The 24,070-nt window shown below is 45.6% G+C and overlaps 1 protein-coding gene across 2 annotated transcripts in view; it reads right to left on the bottom strand.

Moving 5' to 3' along the window:
• Positions 1-24,070, bottom strand: part of LCAT (lecithin-cholesterol acyltransferase) — an 85,239-nt gene that overhangs the window by 13,458 nt on the left and 47,711 nt on the right. For both annotated transcript variants that reach the window (XM_029608864.1, XM_029608865.1), the window contains exons 3-4: positions 13,926-14,041; positions 7,623-7,718 (exon numbers count right to left, since the gene is read on the bottom strand). In XM_029608864.1, coding sequence (XP_029464724.1) covers positions 7,623-7,718; positions 13,926-14,041 — 212 coding nt within the window. The remainder of the gene's footprint in view (positions 1-7,622; positions 7,719-13,925; positions 14,042-24,070) is intronic.

A 24,070-nucleotide genomic window follows, 5' to 3' on the forward strand; every position in this document is an offset into this window, starting at 1 on the left:
ACCTGTTCAAGTCCTTTTATGAATTTGTAGACCAATTAGTAAAAATTTGTAACTTATCATTAAACTTATCATTAAAATCATCCATTGTACCTGAAGACTGGAGGATAGCAAATGTAACCCCAATATTTAAAAAGGGCTCCAGGGGCAATCCGGGAAACTACAGACCGGTTAGCCTGACTTCAGTGCCAGGAAAAATAGTGGAAAGTGTTCTAAACATCAAAATCACAGAACATATAGAAAGACATGGTTTAATGGAACAAAGTCAGCATGGCTTTACCCAGGCAAGTCTTGCCTCACAAATCTGCTTCACTTTTTGAAGGAGTTAATAAACATGTGGATAAAGGTGAACCGGTAGATATAGTATACTTGGATTTTCAGAAGGTGTTTGACAAAGTTCCTCATGAGAGGCTTCTAGGAAAAGTAGAAAGTCATGGGATAGGTGGTGATGTCCTTTCGTGGATTGCAAACTGGCTAAAAGACAGGAAACAGAGAGTAGGATTAAATGGGCAATTTTCTCAGTGGAAGGGAGTGGACAGTGGAGTGCCTCAGGGATCTGTATTGGGGACCCTTACTTTTCAATATATTTGTAAATGATCTGGAAAGAAATACGACGAGTGAGATAATCAAATTTGCAGATGACACAAAATTGTTCAGAGTAGTTAAATCACAAGCAGATTGTGATAAATTGCAGGAAGACCTTGTGAGACTGGAAAATTGGGCATCCAAATGGCAGATGAAATTTAATGTGGATAAGTGCAAGGTGATGCATATAGGGAAAAATAACCCATGCTATAATTACATAATGTTGGGTTCCATATTAGGTGCTATAACCCAAGAAAGAGATCTAGGTGTCATAGTGGATAACACATTGAAATCGTCGGTACAGTGTGCTGCGGCAGTCAAAAAAGCAAACAGAATGTTGGGAATTATTAGAAAGGGAATGGTGAATAAAACGGAAAATGTCATAATGCCTCTGTATCGCTCCATGGTGAGACCGCACCTTGAATACTGTCTACAATTCTGGTCGCCGCATCTCAAAAAAGATATAATTGCGATGGAGAAGGTACAGAGAAGGGCTACCAAAATGATAAGGAGAATGGAACAGCTCCCCTATGAGGAAAGACTAAAGAGGTTAGGACTTTTCAGCTTGGAGAAGAGACGACTGAGGGGGGATATGATAGAGGTGTTTAAAATCATGAGAGGTCTAGAACGGGTAGATGTGAATCGGTTATTTACTCTTTCAGATAGTAGAAAGACTAGGGGGCACTCCATGAAGTTAGCATGGGCACATTTAAAACTAATCAGAGAAAGTTCTTTTTTACTCAACGCACAATTAAACTCTGGAATTTGTTGCCAGAGGATGTGGTTAGTGCAGTTAGTATAGCTGTTTTTTAAAAAAGGATTGGATAAGTTCTTGGAGGGAGAAGTCCATTACCTGCTATTAAGTTCACGTAGAGAATAGCCACTGCCATTAGCAATGGTAACATGGAATAGACTTAGTTTTTGGGTAATTGCCAGGTTCTTATGGCCTGGATTGGCCACTGTTGGAAACAGGATGCTGGGCTTGATGGACCCTTGGTCTGACCAGTATGGCATTTTCTTATGTTCTTATGTTCTTATCATATCCCCCTCAGTCATCTCTTCTCCAAATTGAACAGCCCTAAATTCTTTAGACTTTCCTCATATGGGAGTTGTTCCATGCTGCTTATTTTGTTCGCCCTTCTTTGCACGTTCTCCAGTGCAACAATATCGTTTTTGAGATGCGTTACCAGAATTACACACAGTATTCAAGGTGCAGTCTCATCATGGAGCAATATAGAGGCATTATGACATCTATCGCTTTATTCACCATTCTCTTCCTAATAATTCCTATCATGCTGTTTACTTTTTTGACCGCCTCAGCACTCAGCTGACAATTTCAATGATTTATCCACTATGATGCCTAGATCTCTTTACTGGGTGGTAACTCCTAGGAAAGAACCAAATGTTGTGTAACTACAAGAAGGGTTATTTTTCCGTATATGCATCACCTTGCACTTGTCCACATTAAATTTCATCTGCCCTTTGGAAGCCCAGTCTTCCAGTCTCACAAATCCTCCTGCAATTTATAACAATCAACTTGAGATTTAACCACTCTGCATAATTTTGTGTCATCCGCAAATTTATTCACATCATTCGTCATACCCCTTTCCAGATCATTTATAAATATATTAAAAAACACCGGTCCAAATACAGATCCCTGAGGCACTCTACTGTTTACCATTTTCCCACTGTGAAAACAGACCATTTAATCCTTGTTGCGCTCCTCCCCTGGCAGAAGCTACGGGAGGCGCTTACCTTCACGGCCAGAGGTCGCAGAAATCGGGGCCTTGCCTGGTTCCCTTCGGCCTGGGGCACATCTGTTTTTCCTCCACCGCCCAGAAGCCGCCCCCGACGTCCAATGGAAAAAAAAAGGTCCATAGGGCTGAGCTATGGGAAGATTTAGGAAGTCCTACTCTGTAGTGCAGCTACAGAGTAGGACTTCCTTCTTCACATCTTCCTACAATCACCGTTGCACTTCAGACCAGCAGAAATGCTGCCAAGGATCAGTGGTTGAGAAACACTAGTCTACAAGATATGTGTTGAGGCACAACAGTCAAGAGGTGACATTGTATTCCTGAAAATGTTGCAGTTGTGGAGTAGAAAGTTCCAGACTTAAGGCATATAGGTAGAACCAGGAAGGAGGAGGAGAAGGCCATCATGTCCACCCCTCCACTTCTGATTCATAGTCCTTTGTCATATGTGCTCTTGCATGGCATGAATGGATTTGAGGTGAAATGAGAGCAACTCAATTTGCTCGATGGGAGAGCCAGTAATGTCTTGAGTCACCTGACGTCCACCATTGCAGCAGTATGTCTGTCCACTGATACTTGAAGGCCTGTCAAAGCCTTTAGCAATGGTCCTAGGAAACAACACGAAAGCCGATCCAAAGTGGCACAGTAGAAACCAGGAAACAAAGGGGGTCATTTATCAAAATGCGCTAAGGTGTTTTTATATGCGTTAAGGGCTTATCGTAATGTTGAAAAGCCTCGTTAACGCATGCGATAGCACCATATCGTATGGTGTGATGCAAATCTGAAAAAGAGTAGTAGTTAGGTTTACCAGTTTGCAAAGTCCTATTGCATGAGCTTAATGCTGAGTAGCTTGTGTTATGGGGTGGTAAGGTGTTAGGGCAGCCCTAGCTTAGCCATGGAGAGAGAGAGAGAGCCTAACCATAATGCCTGCTCCCTAGATAGGTATTTATATCCCTATGGGAGGCCCACCTAGTAACTCGAGGTGAGGTTTAGGTATTAGTGTAGGGGTTAGGGGCCATTTTGACATTCAGAGTGCAACGTACGAACAGAACAATGCACTCTTGTGAAGATTTGATGACCTTCGGAGTGAGAAAACTCACCCAAAGATGAGATTTGTGCAATGTTCTCTCAACCTAACTTGAATGACTCTCTACCTGGGTAACATCAAGCTAGGATGAGAGAATATTGTTACTTGCAGGTTTTTCGTGTGCCCTTGGGCCTCAGTCTGACCCCAGACGGATCCAGGACCGAACCGAGGGTTGGTGACGTGTCCTGGCATGGCGAGACACAGTCTTACCCTCTGCCAGGCCTGCAAGCTCCCAAGGCCAACAAGATGATGTTGGAAGGTGAGCAGTTCTCCGACCGTTCCAAGCCCTTTCGGACCTGCTGCTTAGAATCTGCATGGAGCAGCAGGCCGGCCTGAGGATGAGGGCAGACAGAGGCCTTGACATGAAGACATGAGACTATGACTAGGGCAAAGATATCACAGATGAGAGCTGATGCGAAGACATCACACCAAGGCTGATGCGATGGCATCACAGACGAGGGCTGATGCAACGGCAACACAGATGAGGGCTGATGCGAAGACATGACACCAAGGCTGATGCGACGGCATCACAGACGAGATGAGGAACTTGATGAAGTCCAGACGAGACGAGAAGCTGGGAAGGTAGACATTGGCACTGTCTCTCATGGCGCCCTACTCAGCCCACCTTCACGGGCGGACCCAATGGGCTGGTCATGGACCACCCTGTCCCACTGTGCGTCCTACACAGCCCAAGGAGGCTGGTCATGGACCACGTGGAGAGCAGGACAAGCGCAGGAAGGAATCCAGCCGAGGCGGGACTTCAATGACAGAGCCGGTGTCATCCGGAGCACCACATAGGCTGGCAGGACAGGACGGCTCAGGAGCACAGGACACAAGTCCACTGCCGGCATCTCCACAGACAAGACGTGTCACCTGGAGATCCATGGCCGGCAGAACAGAAGGCTCAAGAGCACAGAAGCAAAACACCAAGGAGGGCTGGAACACCAGGAAGCGAGACAACAGGAAACCTGGACGAGGACGTCAGGCAACGAAGACATGGCAAGAAGCAGACGAAACGAGATAAGGAGCTCCACGAAGAACACCAAGGACCTGACGAAGCGCTGGCAGGCAGGAGCCTCCAGGACTGAAGTAACTCCGATGCAAGGCCCAGAAGAAATGCAGGAACAGCCCTTTTATAGGGCTGACACAGGAAACAGTCTCAAGGTGGGGCCCAGGGCATATCCAGCCGTGGGCCCTCTAAATCTTGTAGAGAGGCGCGGCCATGCGCCTAGGAGTAGGAAGCAGGAACTGTGCAGGACCGTGACAGCGGTCCTGCACCGACGTTGACGTAAGAAGCAGGACTGGGCCTAGAGACAGGCCCCGACGACTGCAGCAGCTCCTGCCATTGCAGGAGGCCCTGAGGGTGGCTCCAGCCACCAGAGCAGCTCGGGGATTGCAGCCTCCAGCCGCGAAGATGATGAAGACGTCAGCGGCGGCTCCGTGCTGCGTTGGAAGGCAGAGAAGTCTGCGGCTCCGGCTGCGGTGAAGAAAGCACAATGGGTGGCCTCCAGGCCAAGAGAGAAGACAAAGTCCGCGGCTCCAGCCGCACAGAAAGCCCGACGTCGGTGGCGTCCTCCTGCCAGGATGGAAGGCGGTAAAGTCCGCGGCTCTGGCCGCGGCAAGGCAGAGCAAGGTGGGCGGCCTCCGGGCTGCGAAAGGAAAGCAAGTCCGCGACTCCGGCCGTAAGGAAGGCCCGACTTCGGCGGCGTCCGGCCGCATCAGGCAGCAGCAAAACAGCAACAAGGTGAGGAGCCTGCTCCCGGGGGAACCCGCGGGCAGAGTTCATAACAAATATTGCACAAATCTCATTCTTGGGTGAGTTTTCTCACTCCAAAGGTCATCAAATCTTCACAAGCGTGCACTGTTCTGTTCGTACGTCGCACTCCGAATGTCAAAGTGGCCCCTAACCCCTACACTAATACCTAAACCTCACCTTGAATAGCTAGATGGGCCTCATATAGAGGTATAAATACCTAACTAATATGAGGGCCTTATAGCTTGTCTCTCTCTCTCTCTCTCTCTCTCTCTCTCCCTCCCTCCCCCCAAATGAAAAAAGTGTAGTTAAAGCTATGTGATATGGCATTACAAGCCAGCTCACATGGCCAGAAATCCTGCCCCAAACTACTCCCGTTTTCCTAATTTGCATCACACCATGTGTTATGGTGGTTTTTGCATGCGTTAAAGGTGCTTTTCGCATGTGAAAACGCCATATAGCACTTTGATAAATGATCCCCTTCGTTTTCTAAAGCCTTTAGCAATTACAGTGTTCGTATCTTCAGAGCTTTTATGGATCCAACAGGCACAGCTTTATCTTTTTTTAATTTTATACTGCTTCCAGGTCTAAAAAGACAGTGTCCTCCAGGGTCTGACCTGCAAGCACTTGCCAGGTGTGACAGGGATGCCTCTACTGGGGCAGGAAAAAGAACCCTGTGATAAGATGTGTTCTCCTCCCTGCAGACGTCCTTGGTTTAGGTGTCATTTGATAGTATGGATCAGTCTTCTGGCCACTGTAGTACAAGCTCCAGCATCACAACATCTCCTCCTAGGTCAGATGGATGTTGCTCTTTTGCAGCTATGAGTTAAAAGGCACAAGTCCTCTGTGTGTCTCAATTTGGGGAGATTGCAACAAAACCACTGAACCTGGGAAGAAAATCATAGAAGAGTAGAAATCTTGTTGAAATTCATGCATATTTTTACCCTGCCTCAGAAAAGTCTGGCTCATTTATAGTAACGCTCCATGCTCCAACTCCCCAGTCTTCAAATAAGTGAGTGCACCAGAAAGTTCCCATCCCTCCACAGATATCAAGGCTGTGGGTTGCCCCCAGCTCTATCAACTACTAGGCCCCTCAAACCAGTCCAAAAGTTCTGTATCCTCAACTTCAATAGACAAATCATGTTCTCTAAGATAACACAATGATAAATGTCAGATGACTCTTGCTATGTGTTCCTAATTAATTATTTGTCATGCAGATAACTCACCAGCTTGCCCCTAATAATGTTGATGCTGTCTATGTGGATTTGCCAAAGCCGCCCATGACATGGGTCTAGTCCTTGGTAAGGCGCTGCTCCAGTGGTGTCAGGCAAAGTGGTCAAATGCAGCTATCTGCCATATTTCTGCAAAAGGCATGGATCGTAGCAGAATTTTTATAGATGGACCTTTTGATATCTTGATGATTGGGATGCTCTGATGGTTATCTCCAAGGCTGGTGACATCTGTGGTGATTTATTGCCATATTCACCTTGGTTGCTTGGCCTTTTCTGGTTCAGTCTTCGGCAAAAAGCACCACTGAGTGTTACATACCTAGCTCGAGAATCATCTTGTTCCCAGGTTGCATGACATGCAATATACTTTGGTGCAGTTTTCCAGCAACCTCTGTAGCACTTTCTGCAGTCACCAACTCTGATGCCTCCCCCTCATCCTCTTCACGGCTTTGTTCCTCCTGTGCCACCTCCTGTGGAACCTCCAGCTCCTCCTTCTCTTCTGATTGCTCACAAAATATGCTTTGTTTGAACCCATTGTTTAATCTCTGTCTGTAGTTTACCTCCTTTCTTGGGTTCTAGTAGCTCTCCTGCTTCTCCTCTCAGCACCAACCAGCAGCAGTAGCAGCATGCACCAGGATGACTTTTATATACTTTTGCAGGGAAGGAGGAGGCACCAAGAGAGAAAGGGAACTGAGCATACTCCAATTAGCATCACCACAATAATTAGTGTCATACGTACACCATGTTTACAGTGACCATGGTAATTAATATGGCTACAACCAAGTTAATTAACAGAACTATGCCAAATACCATGGCAACACTTTTTTTAAGGATGTTTTTATGTCACTAGGCAAAGTGCTAATGTGGCCATTTGCTAAAGCTTATTTTACAGCCCACTAAAGTGCACTTTAACATCTGTGTTAAATTTTTACTGACTTGCATAGTAGCATTTTATTTTACCATGAGTTTTATTACACAGGCTCCAAACGGTACACCAATGATTTTGCTCTACCTATCCAGATATGTTACCTTGATGGTCATGTTATCTTTCCCTGGGAGGACAATTTTCAGAGCTATCTGTAAGGGTAAATAACCATTAACCTAGATAAATAAGCCTGACTGAAAAATGCCCTCCTCAAAGCAGTAGGCAAAAATAGCACATTAAAAAGTGAGCGTTCCTTTGGGCATGCTGAGGTTGAGGAGAAGATATCAATACTCACTGGGAGTGATCCTCCAGTCGTAAGGAGCAGCACGGACTGTCTCATCTCTCACGTACCCATTGTTCACCAAATGCTGTACCAGTGTGTGCAGATAACCTTCGAAAAGACACAACCAGAGATCAGTGGGGATGACTGGCAACCTTAATTGCACAATCAACACTCCAGCTGAGGTAAAGCGGTCCCAAAGTGAGGAATTTGGCTTGATTCGAAGGGCTAAACTCAAGCTGGGTGAAATTAATTTGCGCCAAAAAAAAGACAGCAGGAGATTCTCAACAAAATAAAAAATAACATTTCCCAATCTTGGGGTTTAATTTACTAACCTGTTTTCCCTTACACTCAGAATGGGGGAAAAGTAAGTCAAGTCCTTTGATTAATGGCTTTGGTTTGACTCATCCTCTTTCTCTCTGAGTTCTATCTGTCTCCTTATTCCTTTCTTTTTCAAACTTTTCCCAGTTCTCTGTCTTCATCTCATTTTTCACTCTTCTTCTGACACTCTTGTTTGTCCCTTTCTCTTTGTCCAACCTGTCTTCCACCTTTATCTTCTCATGGTCTAAATAATTTAACCATTTTACCACGAACAATAAGGTCTTTTGAATAAGTATCTCATTTATACAAGTGGAACTCTGAGAAACTTTTCAAAAAGGTTGACATGGTTAGGTGAATACTGAGCAGAGTTGCATTGGGGAAAGTGTCAACAAATATTGTGGCAGGCTTGGACTACCTTCTTAATCCAGACTAGGAAATTTGGTTCTGCTGGGTCACTGTACAACTATTACTATTACTACTACTTATCATTTCTATCCCACTACTAGATATACACAGCATTAAGACTCCTTTAGTCATCCCTTCACTCTTCAACTGCCTGCCACGACCAGTCCTTGGGTTAACCCCACCCATCACCCCTTGCTTCTGTTTCTCTGAACCTTGCTTACCCCATCTCCTTCTCCATCCCCCACTACTTGGGCCCTCCCTCTCCCCCAATTGCCTACAAGCTCAGTGCTTCTTTGGACCACCCGCCCACCACCCTTTAACTTCTCTCTCTTACCCCATAGCTTAAATACTAACTGTCTCCTTAGTGAGTTTCAGGCACAGCGATATCATAGAAACACATAAATTTAGAATATGACAGCCGATGAGGACAAGATGGCCCCATCTAATCTGGACAATTTACTTCTCTTTACAATGCTGTAGACACCAAGCTCAGGTGATATCAGCATTCCCCTTCTCTTCCTTGCAATTAAGGATTCTTTGTGTTTATCCTGTGCTTTTTTTGAATTCTGTTACTGTTTTTTCCTCCACCTTATCTATTGGGAAGTTGCTCCAGGCATCCACCACCCTTTCTGTGAAGTAACATTTGCTAATGCTACTCTTGATTCTACCTCATTGGAGCCTCTTATCATGACCTCTTGTTCTAGAACTTTCTTTTCCACTGACCCATGTTTGCTTCTTCTGCATTATTTATACCATGGAGGATTTGAATGTCTCTATCCTATCTCCTCTCCTCTCCCTTCGCCACCCTACCCCCACATTTAGGTTCTTTTAATAAGGGCCTTTTCCATTTAAGGGACTCCAGGGTTCTTCAGTGGTACAGTGTAATGATTTGGCATACTATTTTGAGAAGAAAATTGTGGACCTCCAGGCTCTTATAGTTTAAATGCCTACTTCAGACTGAGTTGTCTCACAGAAAGCTATTATCTCTGTGCAGTGGGGAAAAAAAGTCCTTAATGGAACTATAGGTTGGTCAGTCTGACCTCTGTAGTAAGTACATTAATGGAATTACTGCTAAAACCGAGAATAGTGCAGTTGCCGGAACCCCAAAGGATTACAAGATCCAAGGCGGCATGGTTTTACCAGAGGTAGGTCTTCTCAGACATATCAATCAATTTCTTTGACTGAATGACCAGAGAGTTGGATCAGAAGAGAGTGTGAGATTTAATGTACTTGGATTTCAGTAAGGCCTTTGACACAGTTTTGCATTCACTTTTACCTCTCAATGCAGAGAGGTGTGTAAGCTAAATCCATGTTTTCTTAATGCTCAAAAATTTAACAAAGGTAGTAGAAAAAAACCTTGGGGTCTTAAGACTCAAATCTCCAGTCCCCGTACCCTAAAAAAGACTTAGAAATAAGTTGGGCCGTATCATGTGCCTAAGGTATTCCTACAGTACTTCACTGTGAAGAATGCCTAAAAAGGAAAAACCTAAAACTGCATATGGTACGATGGGGTGGTCCACGTCTGTCCTGGGCACAGAAAAAGCTGGTCCTACATAACCTGGTCCTAACCACAAGAGGTCTGACCTTAGGGGTGTTCTTGGGGTATACCACTAATCACTAGGTTACACTCACTAAATACATGTGCATTGTTCTCTCACTGACAAACTTCAATCTGACAGTTTATGGCCACCATGTTTACTTTGTTTTTGGCCAATTTTTCAGTTACATTGTAACATTAACACACTTTTTTTTTTTTTTTAGTAAAACTGCTCACTTATAGAATTTTAAAAGCCTAGCACACACCGAAATTGGGAAATGCGTGCCCTCCATATATTAAAAGCCGCCTACATGCGAAAAGGGGTTTCAAAAGGGGCGTGGTTTGGTCAGGCAAGCAGTGTTCCAGGGTGGGGTCAAGAGATGCGCGCACAAGCACTTACGCACTTGGGCGTGTGCCCAGGTCTCGTGCCGTGTAAGGTTACTTCTGCTATGGAGGAGGTTTAAGTTTAAAAAAAAATTAGCCAGCCCTGAGGGGTTTAAAGGGTCTGGGGTACCTGGGGTGAAGTGTAGGCTATTAAACCAGGGGGGTTTGGAGGAGCTAGCCCTACACTGGGGGAACTGGTGGATGAGCTGGTGATACTGGTCATGGCGTGGATGCATGCCCATTATAAAATTTCCTGACTTACCCGGCTGAAACCCGATATGCGTGGCTGGGCACACACAAAATTGGGCACACGTGCACATGCCTGGGCTATTTTACAAAATGTGGGCGTGTATGTGCGCTGACGTTATAAAATTGCCGCGTCCCTGGGGTGCGCGCCGACGCACACGCGTCATTGTGCGCATAGACGCCGCTTTGAAAGTTACTATCCCTTTGATAAGATTTACATGTTCCATGCTTCAGTCTGGCGCTCATACATTTCTCTACAGCAATGTAAAGTGTTCTACAATTGGGGTCCATAAATAAACCAGAAAGAGGCCCATATTCAAGGGGCCAGCGAACAGTGAAGTTACGCGACTAAGTTTGCTTGGGTGACTTTAGTTTGATATTCAGCGGCACTTAACCATAAAAGTAACTGAATATGTCTGCTCAAGTTAGCCAGGACAATGTTTGCCGTGATCAGACCTGACTGGCGCCGGATAACTCCTAGCCACTTCTCTTCATCTGGGTACAATTTTAAAACTTGGGGCCTCATCCGGGTAACTGGAAAACTTGCCTGGACAAACCCTTTTGAATATTGACTTTGTAATTAGATCATTAATTGATGGTATTAAGAGGAAAAAGTGCACTTAACCTGTTGAGGAAGGAATGTTTTGATTAATCAAAAATATTTGTTGCGTATCTATTGTATAACTACAAGGTTTTTGCTAGTAATAGTTGACAATAGCATGGATTGACTTTAGGATACATTTTTTTAGCCCATGTAGCGCAATGGCACTTTCATGTAAAACCTCTGCGACTGCTCTTTTTCACATAACCCCTGGAAGAAGTGATTTCATACAAATGTTGTTCAGAGTTGGGGACAATTCTATGTGTAGCAGTGGGTCCCCTACGATCTTGCTACCAGTAAAGGCCTGGTCTCTACTGTACCAGATTGATAAGTGAAGATTAGTCTATAAGGGGAGGTGCCATTCAAATGCAGCCCCTCCCTCTGAGGGCGCCGGAGTGGCTGTCCTCCCGGGGAAGGTCTTATAGCTGCGCTCTGGCTAGAGCTCTGGGGGCAGTGCGAGCTGTATTTTGGAGTTAGTGGAGGTGCAAAGGTGCTTTTGCCTTGCTTTGGCATCTCGGTCCTGCTCTGAAAACCTCAGCAAACCCTGCTGATAGTCTAAGAGTCCTGTCAGGGATCCACGCCTTTCCTATCCACTCCCTGGTGGCTTAAGTGTGCATCCAGGGAATATCTTGGGTTAAAAAAAACAACTTTACTTTGTAGGAAGCCTGGTGAGACCCCGTGCACCACCTGGACTCAGGAGAACGAGGAACTCCTGTTTTTTTGGGGGGCTGCACAGGTCAGGGAGGACCTTCCCCTCTTTTAACCTGGACGAGGGGTGGAGGAGGTGGTGACCCGGCACCAGGACAGTCCAGTGTTGACCTTATTTTTTGGGAAGAAGAACTTGCTTTAAAAAGATCTAGGAGGAAGTGTTTAGCTGCCCCACTTCCTGCCTGTCCGAAGAACATTGCTGCCGCTGTTCCCATGGGATTCCTCCCGCAAGGAATCCAAGCGCCAAGAGAGTCTAGGAAAACTGCGAACTGTGAGTAACAAATTAATTAAGGTCACTGAGGACACTACACACAGGAGACTTCACCCCTGGGGAGAAAGAGTGCAGAGGCTGGACAGTCACATTTTTATCAGCTTGGAAGGGATTTCCCGCCCAGCTAAGGGATTCCTTGCCCATCTGGGAAATCTGCGTCCACATCGTGGAGGGTAGAAGTTCCCTTGCCTGGATTAAGATATTTCTGCACAGACAAAATCTGAGAATTCTGTGGTGCTGCAGTTTAAGTTAACTGGGTCGTAATCCAACAGTGGTTTCAAAAGTAAGGACTTTATTTTTGGACACTAATCCAGTGACTCCACTCGTTTTATTTGGCACCTTCAGAACATTTGGTACATACAGACCCTCCCCTCCCCCTCCCAGGGAGGAGGACAGAGATATCAAAGGTCACCTTTAGCATTCAGTGCCTTGGAAGTAATCTTCTCCCCCACTCGACAAAGAATCCAGGCCCTGGAAATAAGAGACTGTCTCGACTCATCAGGGCTGGAACCTCACCAGGCTAGCTTGACTACAAAGTCTTTTATGGTCCCACCCATGCATGACAGGCACATTGGGGAGGGGATACAGGTGAATAGAGATCCCTAGGTTTGGTCCCTAGCTTAAGCTCTAGGCTAGGATTTTGTAACTTGTAGACCATCCCTGCACCTCCAGCAAGGTTTGTCAGGACTGATAACCAGTGCACTATAAAAGCAGGATATGCATGAGGAGCAGTGTGAGCTTTGTGCGGCTTTGAGTTGTAGTTTTGGAGTTCTCCCCAACATTGGGCCTCACAGCCTGATGCAGGGGAAGTGGCTTTTTTTTTTTTTTTTAGAAGATTTTGGAAGAAAAAGAAAGTGGCAATAGAGATTTCCAACACTAAGGCTCTAGCCTCAAGCTAGGGGAAGAGACTCTGCCCTGGCCAGTACTCCATAGTCTAGAAGAGATTATCTTGGAAGGGTGGGAGAGGAATTTTGTGTCTTCCTGAGCATTTTGGTTTATTTTGGTTTCCTATTCCTGCCTGAGAAGGATTGTCACCCGTGCCTTGGGAGGTCAGGATAAGGTGCTGGATTCTTTCTGCTCAGCTAAGGAGGGACAGTGAACACCAGAGAAGAAGAAAGTAATATATTTGCAAAGTGTTTTGATCTTGTTTCTGGGAGGAGCTCTTTTGCCACTAGTTCCTGCCCACAGAGAAGGAGGAGAGATTTTTGGATTTTGAACAGTTTTAGGACTTCAGAGAAAGAGAGAGGAGATCCCAGTCCCACTAGGAGCCCACTCTTTATCCCCCAAGAGTGCTGGATGTTCCCCTAGTGCTTGCCATCCAAGGGACACTGACTCAGCTGATAGAACTGAGATAAAAGCACTTTTGGACTGTTTATTTTTGTGACAATATTATCTGAAAAACTTTTGCTGCAGTAAATTTTTGTTGAACCCCCCACCAGAGTGTCCATCATCTTCGGTGAGCATCAGAGGACACCAGAACAGTGCTTACAGATGAGAGAGCAAGCAAAAGACAAACTGAGAGACTGTGCATTGGTGCCCATCCCTGTCAGCCCAGGGCCCCGGAGGAATATCCTTCTCCCTGTCTGAATGAACCCCGGCACACTGGGGCCTGCTGTGAACTATGTTGGTGTGAACCATAAGCAGACATAGAGTGTGGGGAGCAGAAGTGGCCCCAAGAACAACAGTGAGCCCCTGCTTTCCAAGAGGTCCCCAAAGAGGGGATTACATGTGTTTACTGTGCGTCCTTCTCCAATAAATGTGTAGCTGAGATCAAACTTGTGGCTTGAGGTGCACGTTTTGGGTGTGTTTGGAATTTGTGTTCAGCATTCCATTGGTTGTGATTACCTGCTAGTTTTCCTTTGTCCAGATATTCCACAGAAAAGGTCTTTCCGAAGCCTGGAACTCTGATATCCACCCCAGGGGCGTTGGACGTTCTCCTTGTCGTTCTGTTGTACACCACTCTGCAAAGCAGACAGCAGGTGATGTCTCTTACTCTCTGAATCTACCAGTTGCACACCTTATCTTAAGTGCAGTCCACGTCTAATATTTGTTTTCAACTTAATAGTTTGCCCTTCTACCCAGGGTAACATTGCAATGTACAGAACTAGAATCTATTCCACTATCCGGTTCAAGATTTTAGAGTGGGCTACTGAAGGTAAATGGGTACAAAAATTCAATAGCAAACTCCTTAAATCTGGTCATATACTTCTTATAGGAAGAAAGATGATCTGTTCCCCACCTGGAATGAATTCTGCCTTTTGGGCCCAAGTTGGTCACCAGCCTGGTATCTCAGATGCTCATCTACTGTCTGCTACTCCACTAGTATATTCCCTACACACAGCTCTGCCAACGCACCCCAAAAATAACCTGCAACACCTCCTGCTGTTTCACTACTTAAACATATTCTAAATTTTAGGGATGTGCAGACCAAAAGTTTATGTTCATAAGTCCATAAGTCGAAAGGGGGGGGTCAATTTCGGTCAATATGGACATATGGAGAATTCCATAAGTTGAGTATATGTCCATACGTGCACCGGTTCCCTAAATAAAAATTTAAACCCCTCACCCTCCTTAATCCCCCCCCAAGACTTACCAAAACTCCCTGGTGGTCGAGCGGGAAGTCAGGACGCCATTTCTGAACTCCTTTGCGAGGAGCACGTGACGTCGGCGTCACGTCGGAGTGACGCGGACGTCACGTGATTCCCCGCGGGTTCGCTCCGGGACCCTCGTTGGACCCAAAAGGAACTTTTGGCCAGCTTGGGGGGGTCAGGAGGCCCCTCCCAAGCTGGCCAAAAGTTCCTTTTGGATCCAACGAGGGTCCCGGAGCGAACCCGCGGGGAATCACGTGACGTCCGCGTCACTCCGACGTGACGCCGACGTCACGTGCTCCTCGCAAAGGAGTTCAGAAATGGCGTCCTGACTTCCCGCTCGACCACCAGGGAGTTTTGATAAGTCTTGGGGGGGGATTAAGGAGGGTGAGGGGTTTAAATTTTTATTTAGGATCAACAATCGCGATTTCCAACGTATTCAACATAGCTATGTTGAATACGTTGGAAATCCGATCGTTTTCGCCTCATCACTTTTTTAAGTTAAAAAACAAAAATAAGTTGCGTTTTACCTATAAGTTCAAAACGAATGCACATCCCTACTAAATTTATGTAACAAACAAATTAAATTGACACTTACATTTCCGGCAGTTTTCAAAGCCAATTCCACGGGTCCTACCTTTGCCCGCATTTGAGGCAGGGCCTTCCCAGGGGCAGAGATTGAAACAATGCGCATTGTTTTAAGCAAGGAAAAATGTACCCACACAAAAAAGGAGGTGCAAGTTCATGTGACTACGTTTTAAGGAAATTTTCAAAGTAAAACTCTGCGCCGATTTTGAAAATTGTTGCAAAATCTGCAGATAAAGAGGAGACACAGACTTTGCAGGTATGCAAGATGTATGAAAATGACCCTCTATATATGAATCCAACACTTGTCCCTGTGCCAGAAGTCTGTATAATACTCACATGTGCCCAGACATCTTAGGTTTTTCCGGGGAAACCCACTGAAATTTATGTTTTCCCTGCTTTTTCTGTATATTAGTGGCTACTATTGTGTCTCTAATATAGGAGTTACGCCTCTTCTTCTACCCCCCTTTCTCCCTACTCTTCCTCTTCTGAAGAGACAATATTATCAGGCTGTTCACAGCCCAGTCCTGATTTCGTTATACCAGAAGTCTGGGATTGCAACCACATCCAAGTCTTTCTCCGCCATGCTGGCTTTCAGGTCTGTGATTTTGTTAACATGGCTTTGAGCAGTTTGATGCATGACTCTCCACTAGGATGCTCTGCCACCCTTTCTCTTTATTTCATTTTAGTGCCTTCTTGTTTTTCCTTTAACCATTTCATCAGCTGTCTCCATAGTTTATTGCCAGGTTGATCTGGAGCTTTCATCCCATCAGAGCTCACCCTGTTCATCCCAACTGTTTATGCTTATGAGGAAGAGTAGTTTTTAGCTCCCCCGTGCTTAATTTAAATGTTAGTCTAAGTAGGGCTTGAAACAATGTTCAATGATGACTATTCTTGGATAAATGTAAATCATTCCTTCTGTGTAGATCCTTATCCTCCCAGGTGCATACCCAACCACCAAAACACCCCAATCATCTTCCCTGCACAAATTTATCAAATAAATGTGGCACCCCCTCCAGGTTGGCCACTAGATGTATAGCAGTTGTCCCCAACCCTGTCCTGGGGGCCCACCAGCCAGTCGGGTTTTCAGGATATCCACAATGACTATGCATGAGAGAAAATTTGCATGTTATGGAGGCAGTGCATGAATGTTAATATCATGAGACTTCCATCCCTCTCAGCTCCTCCCATCTAGAGGGCTGTGGTTGGATGCCCAGCTATTTTATAGCTCAGTGTAATTAGTTTTAGAGAGCTTCCGAACAGTGAGGACGTTTTGGTTGTACTCTCTGGTGAGGTGCAGAGTGAGGCTTCCCAGCCTCGCTCTGCACCTTCAGTTTGAAGTGATACCTCATTGAGCACTTCTTGCTGAAGGGTCTTTCTCATATTAATTACAGTGAGAGAGAGAGATTTTACGTTGGATTCCCTTTTGGGGCAAAAGGGCTCTCATCCAGAGAACTGAAGACCTGTGAGCCTATTCTAAACCCTAGGTGAGGCAAGCCCCGCTATAATTCTACAACCTCCAGAGAAATCCAGGAAACCTCTAGATTTGTGGTTTTTGTGCGGTTGCCTTCTATTTGTTTTTATAAAATGAGTTATTTGTGCATTAACTCCCCCGGTGTGCGGTGCGATCCCTCATGAATTTTTGTCTTTCGTTAAACAATTGACTTATCTTAGAGCTGTTCAATTGCCGCCGCTATTTCATGGGACCACCTCCGCTTGCCCGACACTGGCCATGTTTCGGCAGTTGTCTGCCTGCTTCAGGGGCCACGGGAAGGGATTTCTAGTCGCGTGTCTTCCGTCACAATGCACTTACATCCTTTTAGAAAGTAAAACAACCTGTTAAATCTTATTCCTTATGTTTAAAAATGTACCAGGTTGAATGACCGGAGGGCAAGGGAGACAAGGTGACCCAAGGGAGACAAGGAGACCTAAGGGAGACAAGGTGACCCAAGGGAGACAAGGTGATTGGTCCATTAAGTGGTTTAGAGACATTATATAAATGGCAGGATAGAGAGAGACGCCGGATACAAACATGAAGGCGCCGCTCACGGTGATGAGTCAAAAAGAAAAACCAGTAAGTACTTTAAGCTCGGATAGTGGTACATTTTTAAACATAAGGAATAAGATTTAACAGGTTGTTTTACTTTCTAAAAGGATGTAAGTGCATTGTGACGGAAGACACGTGACTAGAAATCCCTTCCCGTGGCCCCTGAAACAGGCAGACAACTGCCGAAACATGGCCTGTGTTGGGCAAGCGGAGGTGGTCCCATGAAATAGCGGCGGCAATTGAACAGCTCTGAGATAAGTCAATTGTTTAACGAAAGACAAAACTTCACGAGGGATCGCACCGCACACCGGGGGAGTTAATGCACAAACAACTCTTTTTATAAAAACAAAAAGAAGATAAAAAAAGAAAATTGTCTATTAATAAAATTAAAGAATAAAACACGGGAGCCATCTAAATGGGCCAGCCAAAATAAGGGGCTGAACCATAGATGGCAACCGCACAAAAAACACAAATCTAGAGGTTTCCTGGATTTCTCTGGAGGTTGAGAGAGAGAGACAATGATGGCTGAGGATGGATCCAGTTTTACCTTTAAAAGTATTTTTTGGACATTGTCTGGGTGGGAAAGTTTTTCTGATTCACCCCTCCCCACTGGGATGCAGAACTGAGGAAGCCTGATCCTTTTTTGACTTTTCTTCCCAGAGCAGTCCCTATATGAGAATGAGACTAGTTGGACAAATGATCCAAAGGAGCAAACCAGTCGGGTGCCGATTCGAGGAAGAGTTGCAAAGGAAACATAGGCCGGAACCCCCGGTGGTTCATGAGGCAAATTGGGAGGTGAAGTCTCAGTTGCATCATGCACCATCTTCACCCAGACTTCAACAGGTGTAGAAGAAACAGATGCTTGGAAGAACCTAGTGAAATGTGATGGTGCCACCTCTATTGGCGCCCTTCTCAGTGCTGTGACCAGTTCAGTCTCTGATGTGCTAACGTTTTCTGTGCCTTCGTCGGCACCATATGCTTTGGTGCCATTGAAAGCGCAGATGCCTTAGGCGGCTTGGACGATGAGTGCTCTTCTGTGTCTTGGAGGGTGCGGAGCCTGAAGGCGCCTGAGACAGTGCTTTGTTTTTCAGTGTTTTTGACAGCAAGGCGACTTTGAGTGCCTTGGGTGATGCTGATGCATCCAACGCCTTGGGTAGTGCTGAAGTCTTCAGGGCCTTAGATGGCATGGGTTCCTTCCACGCCTGGTATGTGTGTGCCTGAGTATTCAGTGTCCTTCAGTGCCTTAAGAGGCTCAGAGGCCTTTGTTCAATTACCATTCGAAGGCACATTGGACATATGAGCTCTGTTGTTTGAGCTCATATGGGCCCTAGATGACACATAGTCCCTGTGCCCAGAGGAAGACATGGAGGCATGGGCAGACATGGAGGCTTATGGAACATGGAAAGATGCTAGAAAAGAGCCATGATTGCTCTTGGTAGTGAGAGGCTGACTATGCGGGGGATGATAGGACTTGCGAGGACTACGGGTGAGGTCCACTATGGGAGAGAGAACTGGAGGAGTTGCGACTGCTCAAGAGGCATGCAGAAGAATTCAGCGTTTGCTTCAAAGACTTGGCATGCAAAGATTCATACTTGACCTTCTGGTCCCTGTAGCAACATGCTCTTGGAGACATGTGGCTACACACCTTGCAGTTAGAAGAATCATGATGAGTTCCCAAGTAAAGAAGACATATATCGTGGAGATCCATCAACAACATTTTCTTATTGCATTGAGGACAGAGACGGGACCTTGCCTTAGACATTGTAGAATATGGGAGATGAACAGACCCAACTGTTCGCATAAGTGGACAAACGAGACTGAGGAAGGAGAAGTATGCAGCGTCTAAAGACATTAGACCTACTACACAGGTGCGGGATGATTCTAGAAGTTTCAGCTATTGATCAGGCCCAACTCGACGTCAACGGATGACATATCCCATCTGTGACTGATGTCCCGCTTGTCCACCGAAAAAGAAGGGATCGGGTTGGTTTGTGTAAACGACTGAGAGAGAAAAGAAACAAAGAAACCAGAGACTCTGTGTTGCTATAAGAAGAAACTGTTCCTTAAGTAAAGGAGCTGTAAGGAGAAGAGTTAAAGATTTTCTGGAACTGTAATTGTTTATTTTCTCCATCTACCTGAACTGTCACTATGTTTGATTCAGAAGATTCTTCAGTAAACTATTTATATTTTGGAGCACAACTCGAGTCTGGAGAGTGGTTTGTTTGTGCAGAGTGTTCTCAGCCTGGTTCTGGCCCTGCAGGTTATCCTGCCCTCAGCTCACGGCCCTAGAGATTTATTCCCCCACCTCAAGATAGTAACTAAAATGCTTCCTGAGCCTGGGAAGGTGACCCCTTGGTGAAAAGAGGTTTACACATATTTTATACAAGCGGTCGTGAGTGTTTTCCAAGGAGGATTTCGATATTCTTTTTTGCAACACAAACACTACAAATTCTTATTTTTTATAACTTGTATGAATATCTTATGTTGTAAAACATCCCATGTAATGCTTGCTCTGGAGGTTTTAAGTCCCAAAGTCACACAAATTTATTTCTGCTCTTTGGGGCATGCATCCAGATAGCACTCCTCCCATACACGACTCTCTGTCCCAAAGGTGGATTCTTTTTGTGGGGGTAACCTCTCACTTATTGCCCAGACGAGGTGTGTTTCTCCCTGTGTTGTGTTAGCTGCCACACCCCAGGGTGTGAGATGCTGGGACAAACCAGGACAAGTCACTGGGTGTTAAATGCTTACTGATTCTTTAACAATTAAATTAAAGTCCATTGTTCATAAAAGTGACTTTACAGCTGATTGAATTTCAAAGATGTTTTTCCTTTTCTGGGTAGGGGTCCTTTAAATTTCCGGTATCTGGGCAAAGCTTTCCATGGTGATTTTAAAGTGTACAAAGCTTTCCCAGCAAGCCAAATGGGAATGCTAATGGAAGAGGCCCCTCAGACAAGGGAAAAGTCCAACCCTTGTCCAGTTTATTCACGATTGTCCTGCCTGTCCTAATCCCATGGGGTGGAGATCAGAGTGGGAAACTCCAGAATCTTGGTCCTTCTCCTCAGTGTTGGTACTGGTGACTTCTCTTGCAGGGAAAACCTTTAGAATGTGGGAACCAGGCTATCCTAGCCCTGGAACCATGGCAGAGGAGGGAATAAAAACATCTGACCACAAAGGATATGTGAATACTTGCTCTCTGAAAAATCTGTCTGTTACTGTTGCTTTACTATCACTGGTGCTTGCCCTATCCAGGGAGTAGATTAAGGCTCAAAGGTCATTAGCCCTGGTCCTTTGTGTCCAGGGGGGAGCCTTCTCCAAAGGGTGCAAGGTTTAAGCAGCCGACCCTCCTAAAAAACAAAAGTCAGGATACATCGTGGCCATCAAAAATCTCATGCAGAAGGATCTGTCACTTGTGCTTGTCTCACCTAGGGTGTAGCGTGGGCTCACAGGTCTTCAGTCCCCTGGATTGAGAGCCCTTTTGCCCCAAAGAGAATCCGGCAAAAATATATCTCACTGCAGCTAAATACAGGACAACCCTCTGGCAGGGAGTGCACAGAGAGGAACCTCTTCATAAATAAAATTCATGATAAGGCCAAGGAATGGAAAAACTGCATCCTCACTGCTGATTAGAGATGTGAATCGGAACCGGAATCGGTTCAGACTCAGGTTCTGATTCACATCGTGGGGTTTTTTTTTCGTCCGGCCCGATCGCGGTTTTGTTTATCGGCTGCGCCCGAGCCGATAAACAAAAAACCCACCCCAACCTTTAAAACTAATCCCTTAGCTTCCCCCACCCTCCCGACCCTCCCAAAAACATTTTACAGGTACCTTGTGTTCCAGTGGGGGTCCCGGGAGCGATCTCCCGCTATCGGGCCGTCGGCTGCCACTAATAAAAATGGCGCTGATGGCCTTTGCCCTTACCATGTGACAGGGTATCCGTGCCATTGGCCGGCCCCTGTCACATGGAGGGAGCACTGGATGGCCGGCGCCAAATGGCGCCGGCCATCCAGTAAAAGGATAAACATGGGGTGAATAATGTTAGAAAGTTGGTGCATTATCCTATGGGATAAATCTCATCAAAATAAAGTTGGTATAATAATTAGTTTAGATGCCGAAAAGGCTTTTGATAAAGTACAAAGACATTAAATTGTAACCCTTGTTGATTGTTCCCTCCTCTTTGCCACAGCCCAGGGAGTGAGTCCTTTCTGTGGGGGGAAGCTGATGCTTAGGGCCTGGGCAGAGCTGTGAATCTTCCAACGTGTATCTGTAGATCAGTAGATGTGCTGTGGTGCTGCAGAGATTTGGACAGATGAGATGGACACAGGACCGGGTGTTAAAATAATACGTGCATATCCTTTTCTGGTCCAGAAAAGGATATGCACGTATTACACCGCGTCAATTGATGATATTGTTCGTTGAATTGGATTCTATTCTCCAGCGTTTCCCCTGAAGCAGGACTGCGGTCCGAAACATGGCCATGTCGGGATGTTTGGGACCTATTCATCGAGATAAGGATAAAATTCCTCATTGTGGATAAGTATAAATATCATTGTTTGGAATTACCAGTTGGGAGTTTCCCCATGAATTTTTGTCGGGACTGTTTTTATAGATATATTCGAAAAAGCAAAAAGAGATGAGATTGAAAATTAAAGTAATAAGACCTCTTATGAGAAACGAGATGGATTAATGTATACCTCCTCGTGAATAGAAGGTCTAACAAAAATTTACCGGGAATAAGGTGCTGCTTAATATATACCAGTACATTGGTTAAGATTGCATTATCTACAGGGTTGTTTTACAATGATTACAAAAGGTTTAGCAGGGTTAAAGAAATTATTAGATTATGTAGGCTAGAGGAGGGCAGGGAAGGAGGTGACAAAGATGTTAATCCGGAAAAGCCTGGTGGAAAAGCCAGGTTTTTATCAGTTTACGGAATTTAAAAGGGCATTACTCCAGACGGAGGTCGGGAGGAAGAGAATTCCAAAGAGTGGGGCCGGCAATGGATAGGGCACGGGTCCTTGTTGTTGAGAGGTGGGCTTTCTTAAGTGAAGGGACTTGTAGGGTGCATTTGAGGTTTGTTCTGTTGGGGCGGGTAGATTGAGCCGTAGAAGTGGTTCATTGAGCCATGGGGAGTTATGAGTGTAGATAGCTTTATGTATGATGGTGAGAGTCTTGAACAGGATACGGGAGGAGATGGGAAGCCAGTGTAGGTCTTTGAGGATGGGGGTTATATGGTCTGATTTGCGTGCGTTACTGATTATCCTTGCTGTCGCATTTTGAAGTATCTGGAGGGGTCTGATGGTGGAGAAGGGGAGGCCAAGGTACAATGAGTTGCAGTAATCTAACTTAGATGTTAGGGTAGCTTGGATAACAGTTTTGAGATCATACATGTGGAGTAGGGGCTTGAGCTTTTTTATGACTATAAGCTTGTAAAAACCTCCTTTTATGACAGAGTTTATGTGGCTCTTGAGGTTCAGATGAGGGTTAATAAGGACGCCTAGGTTTCATACAGAGGGTTGTGGGCTGAGGGGGGTGGGCGAGGGGTCGTTGAGTGGTCAGCGTAAGGGTCTGTTGGTTATGGATGAGGAGGAGCTCAGTTTTAGTAGAATTAAGGGCGAGTTGGAGGGAGGTGAGCAGAGTGTTAATAGAGGCAAGGCATTTCTCCCAGAAGGAAAGGGTGGCAGATAGAGATTCACGGATAGGGATGATGATTTGGACATTATCTGCATAGATGTAGAATCTAAGTCCGAGATCAGATAGATGTTGACAGAGGGGGAGGAGGTATATGTTAAAAAGGGTGGAGGAGAGGGAGGAGCCTTGGGGTACTCCTTGCGATAGGGTGAAGAGGAAAGATTCAGAGGGGCCAAGTTTTACGGAGAACCGTCTGTTAGTGAAGTAGGATCTGAACCACATGAGGGCAGTACCGGAGACACCGATGTTGATAAGGCAGGAGGTGAGGAGGTCATGGCTTATCGTATCGAAGGCCGCTGAAATGTCAAGGAAAGCAATGAGGAAATTTTGACCTTGGTCAAGGCCAGTGAGGAGGAAATCCGTGAGGGATAGGAGGAGGGTCTCAGTGCTTAGATTTTTGCGAAAGCCAAACTGAGAGGAATGAAGTATTTTATTGTCGTCGAGATACTCCATGAGCTGGGTGTTTACTACCTTCTCCATGATTTGTGCTATAAGGGGGAGATTGGAGATAGGACGATAGTTGGAGGGGTCTTTGGGGTCAAGAGAGGGCTTCTTTAGGAGGGGTTTGACTACAGCGTGTTTGAGGGGATCCGGGATTGCGCCAGTGGACAGTGAGCAATTAATAATATCTGCCAGGGGTTGAGCAATCGTAGTAGGGATAGAGAGGAGCGTTTTCGTGGGTAAAGTGTCAGATGGGTGGGATGCAGGCTTGGATTTTTTGAGAATTGCCTCAATTTCCTTTGATGTGAGGTCGATGATATCGAGAGAGTTTTTCATGGAGGGGGGTTGTGGTTGGGCTTGGGAGAGAGGGGCATGTGGGTAGCAGCAGGGGAAACCTGAGGAGTATGTTAGCTTTTTTGTTGTGGAAGAAAGAAGCGAGTTCTTCGCATTTCGTGCTGGTTTCTTACTCAGCGATGATGGGTGTGGAGGGGTTGGTGAGGGCTGCGACATAGGAGAAAAGGGCTTTAGGGTTGAAGGTGTACTGATGGATTTTGGAGGCGTAGTAGTCTCGTTTGGCATTCTGAATGGCAAGGCTGTAGGTATGTAGGTATGATTTGTAGGAAGTGGAATGCTGTGGG

The sequence above is a fragment of the Rhinatrema bivittatum genome, chromosome 7 (genome assembly GCF_901001135.1).
Source record: "Rhinatrema bivittatum chromosome 7, aRhiBiv1.1, whole genome shotgun sequence".
NCBI lineage: Eukaryota > Metazoa > Chordata > Amphibia > Gymnophiona > Rhinatrematidae > Rhinatrema > Rhinatrema bivittatum.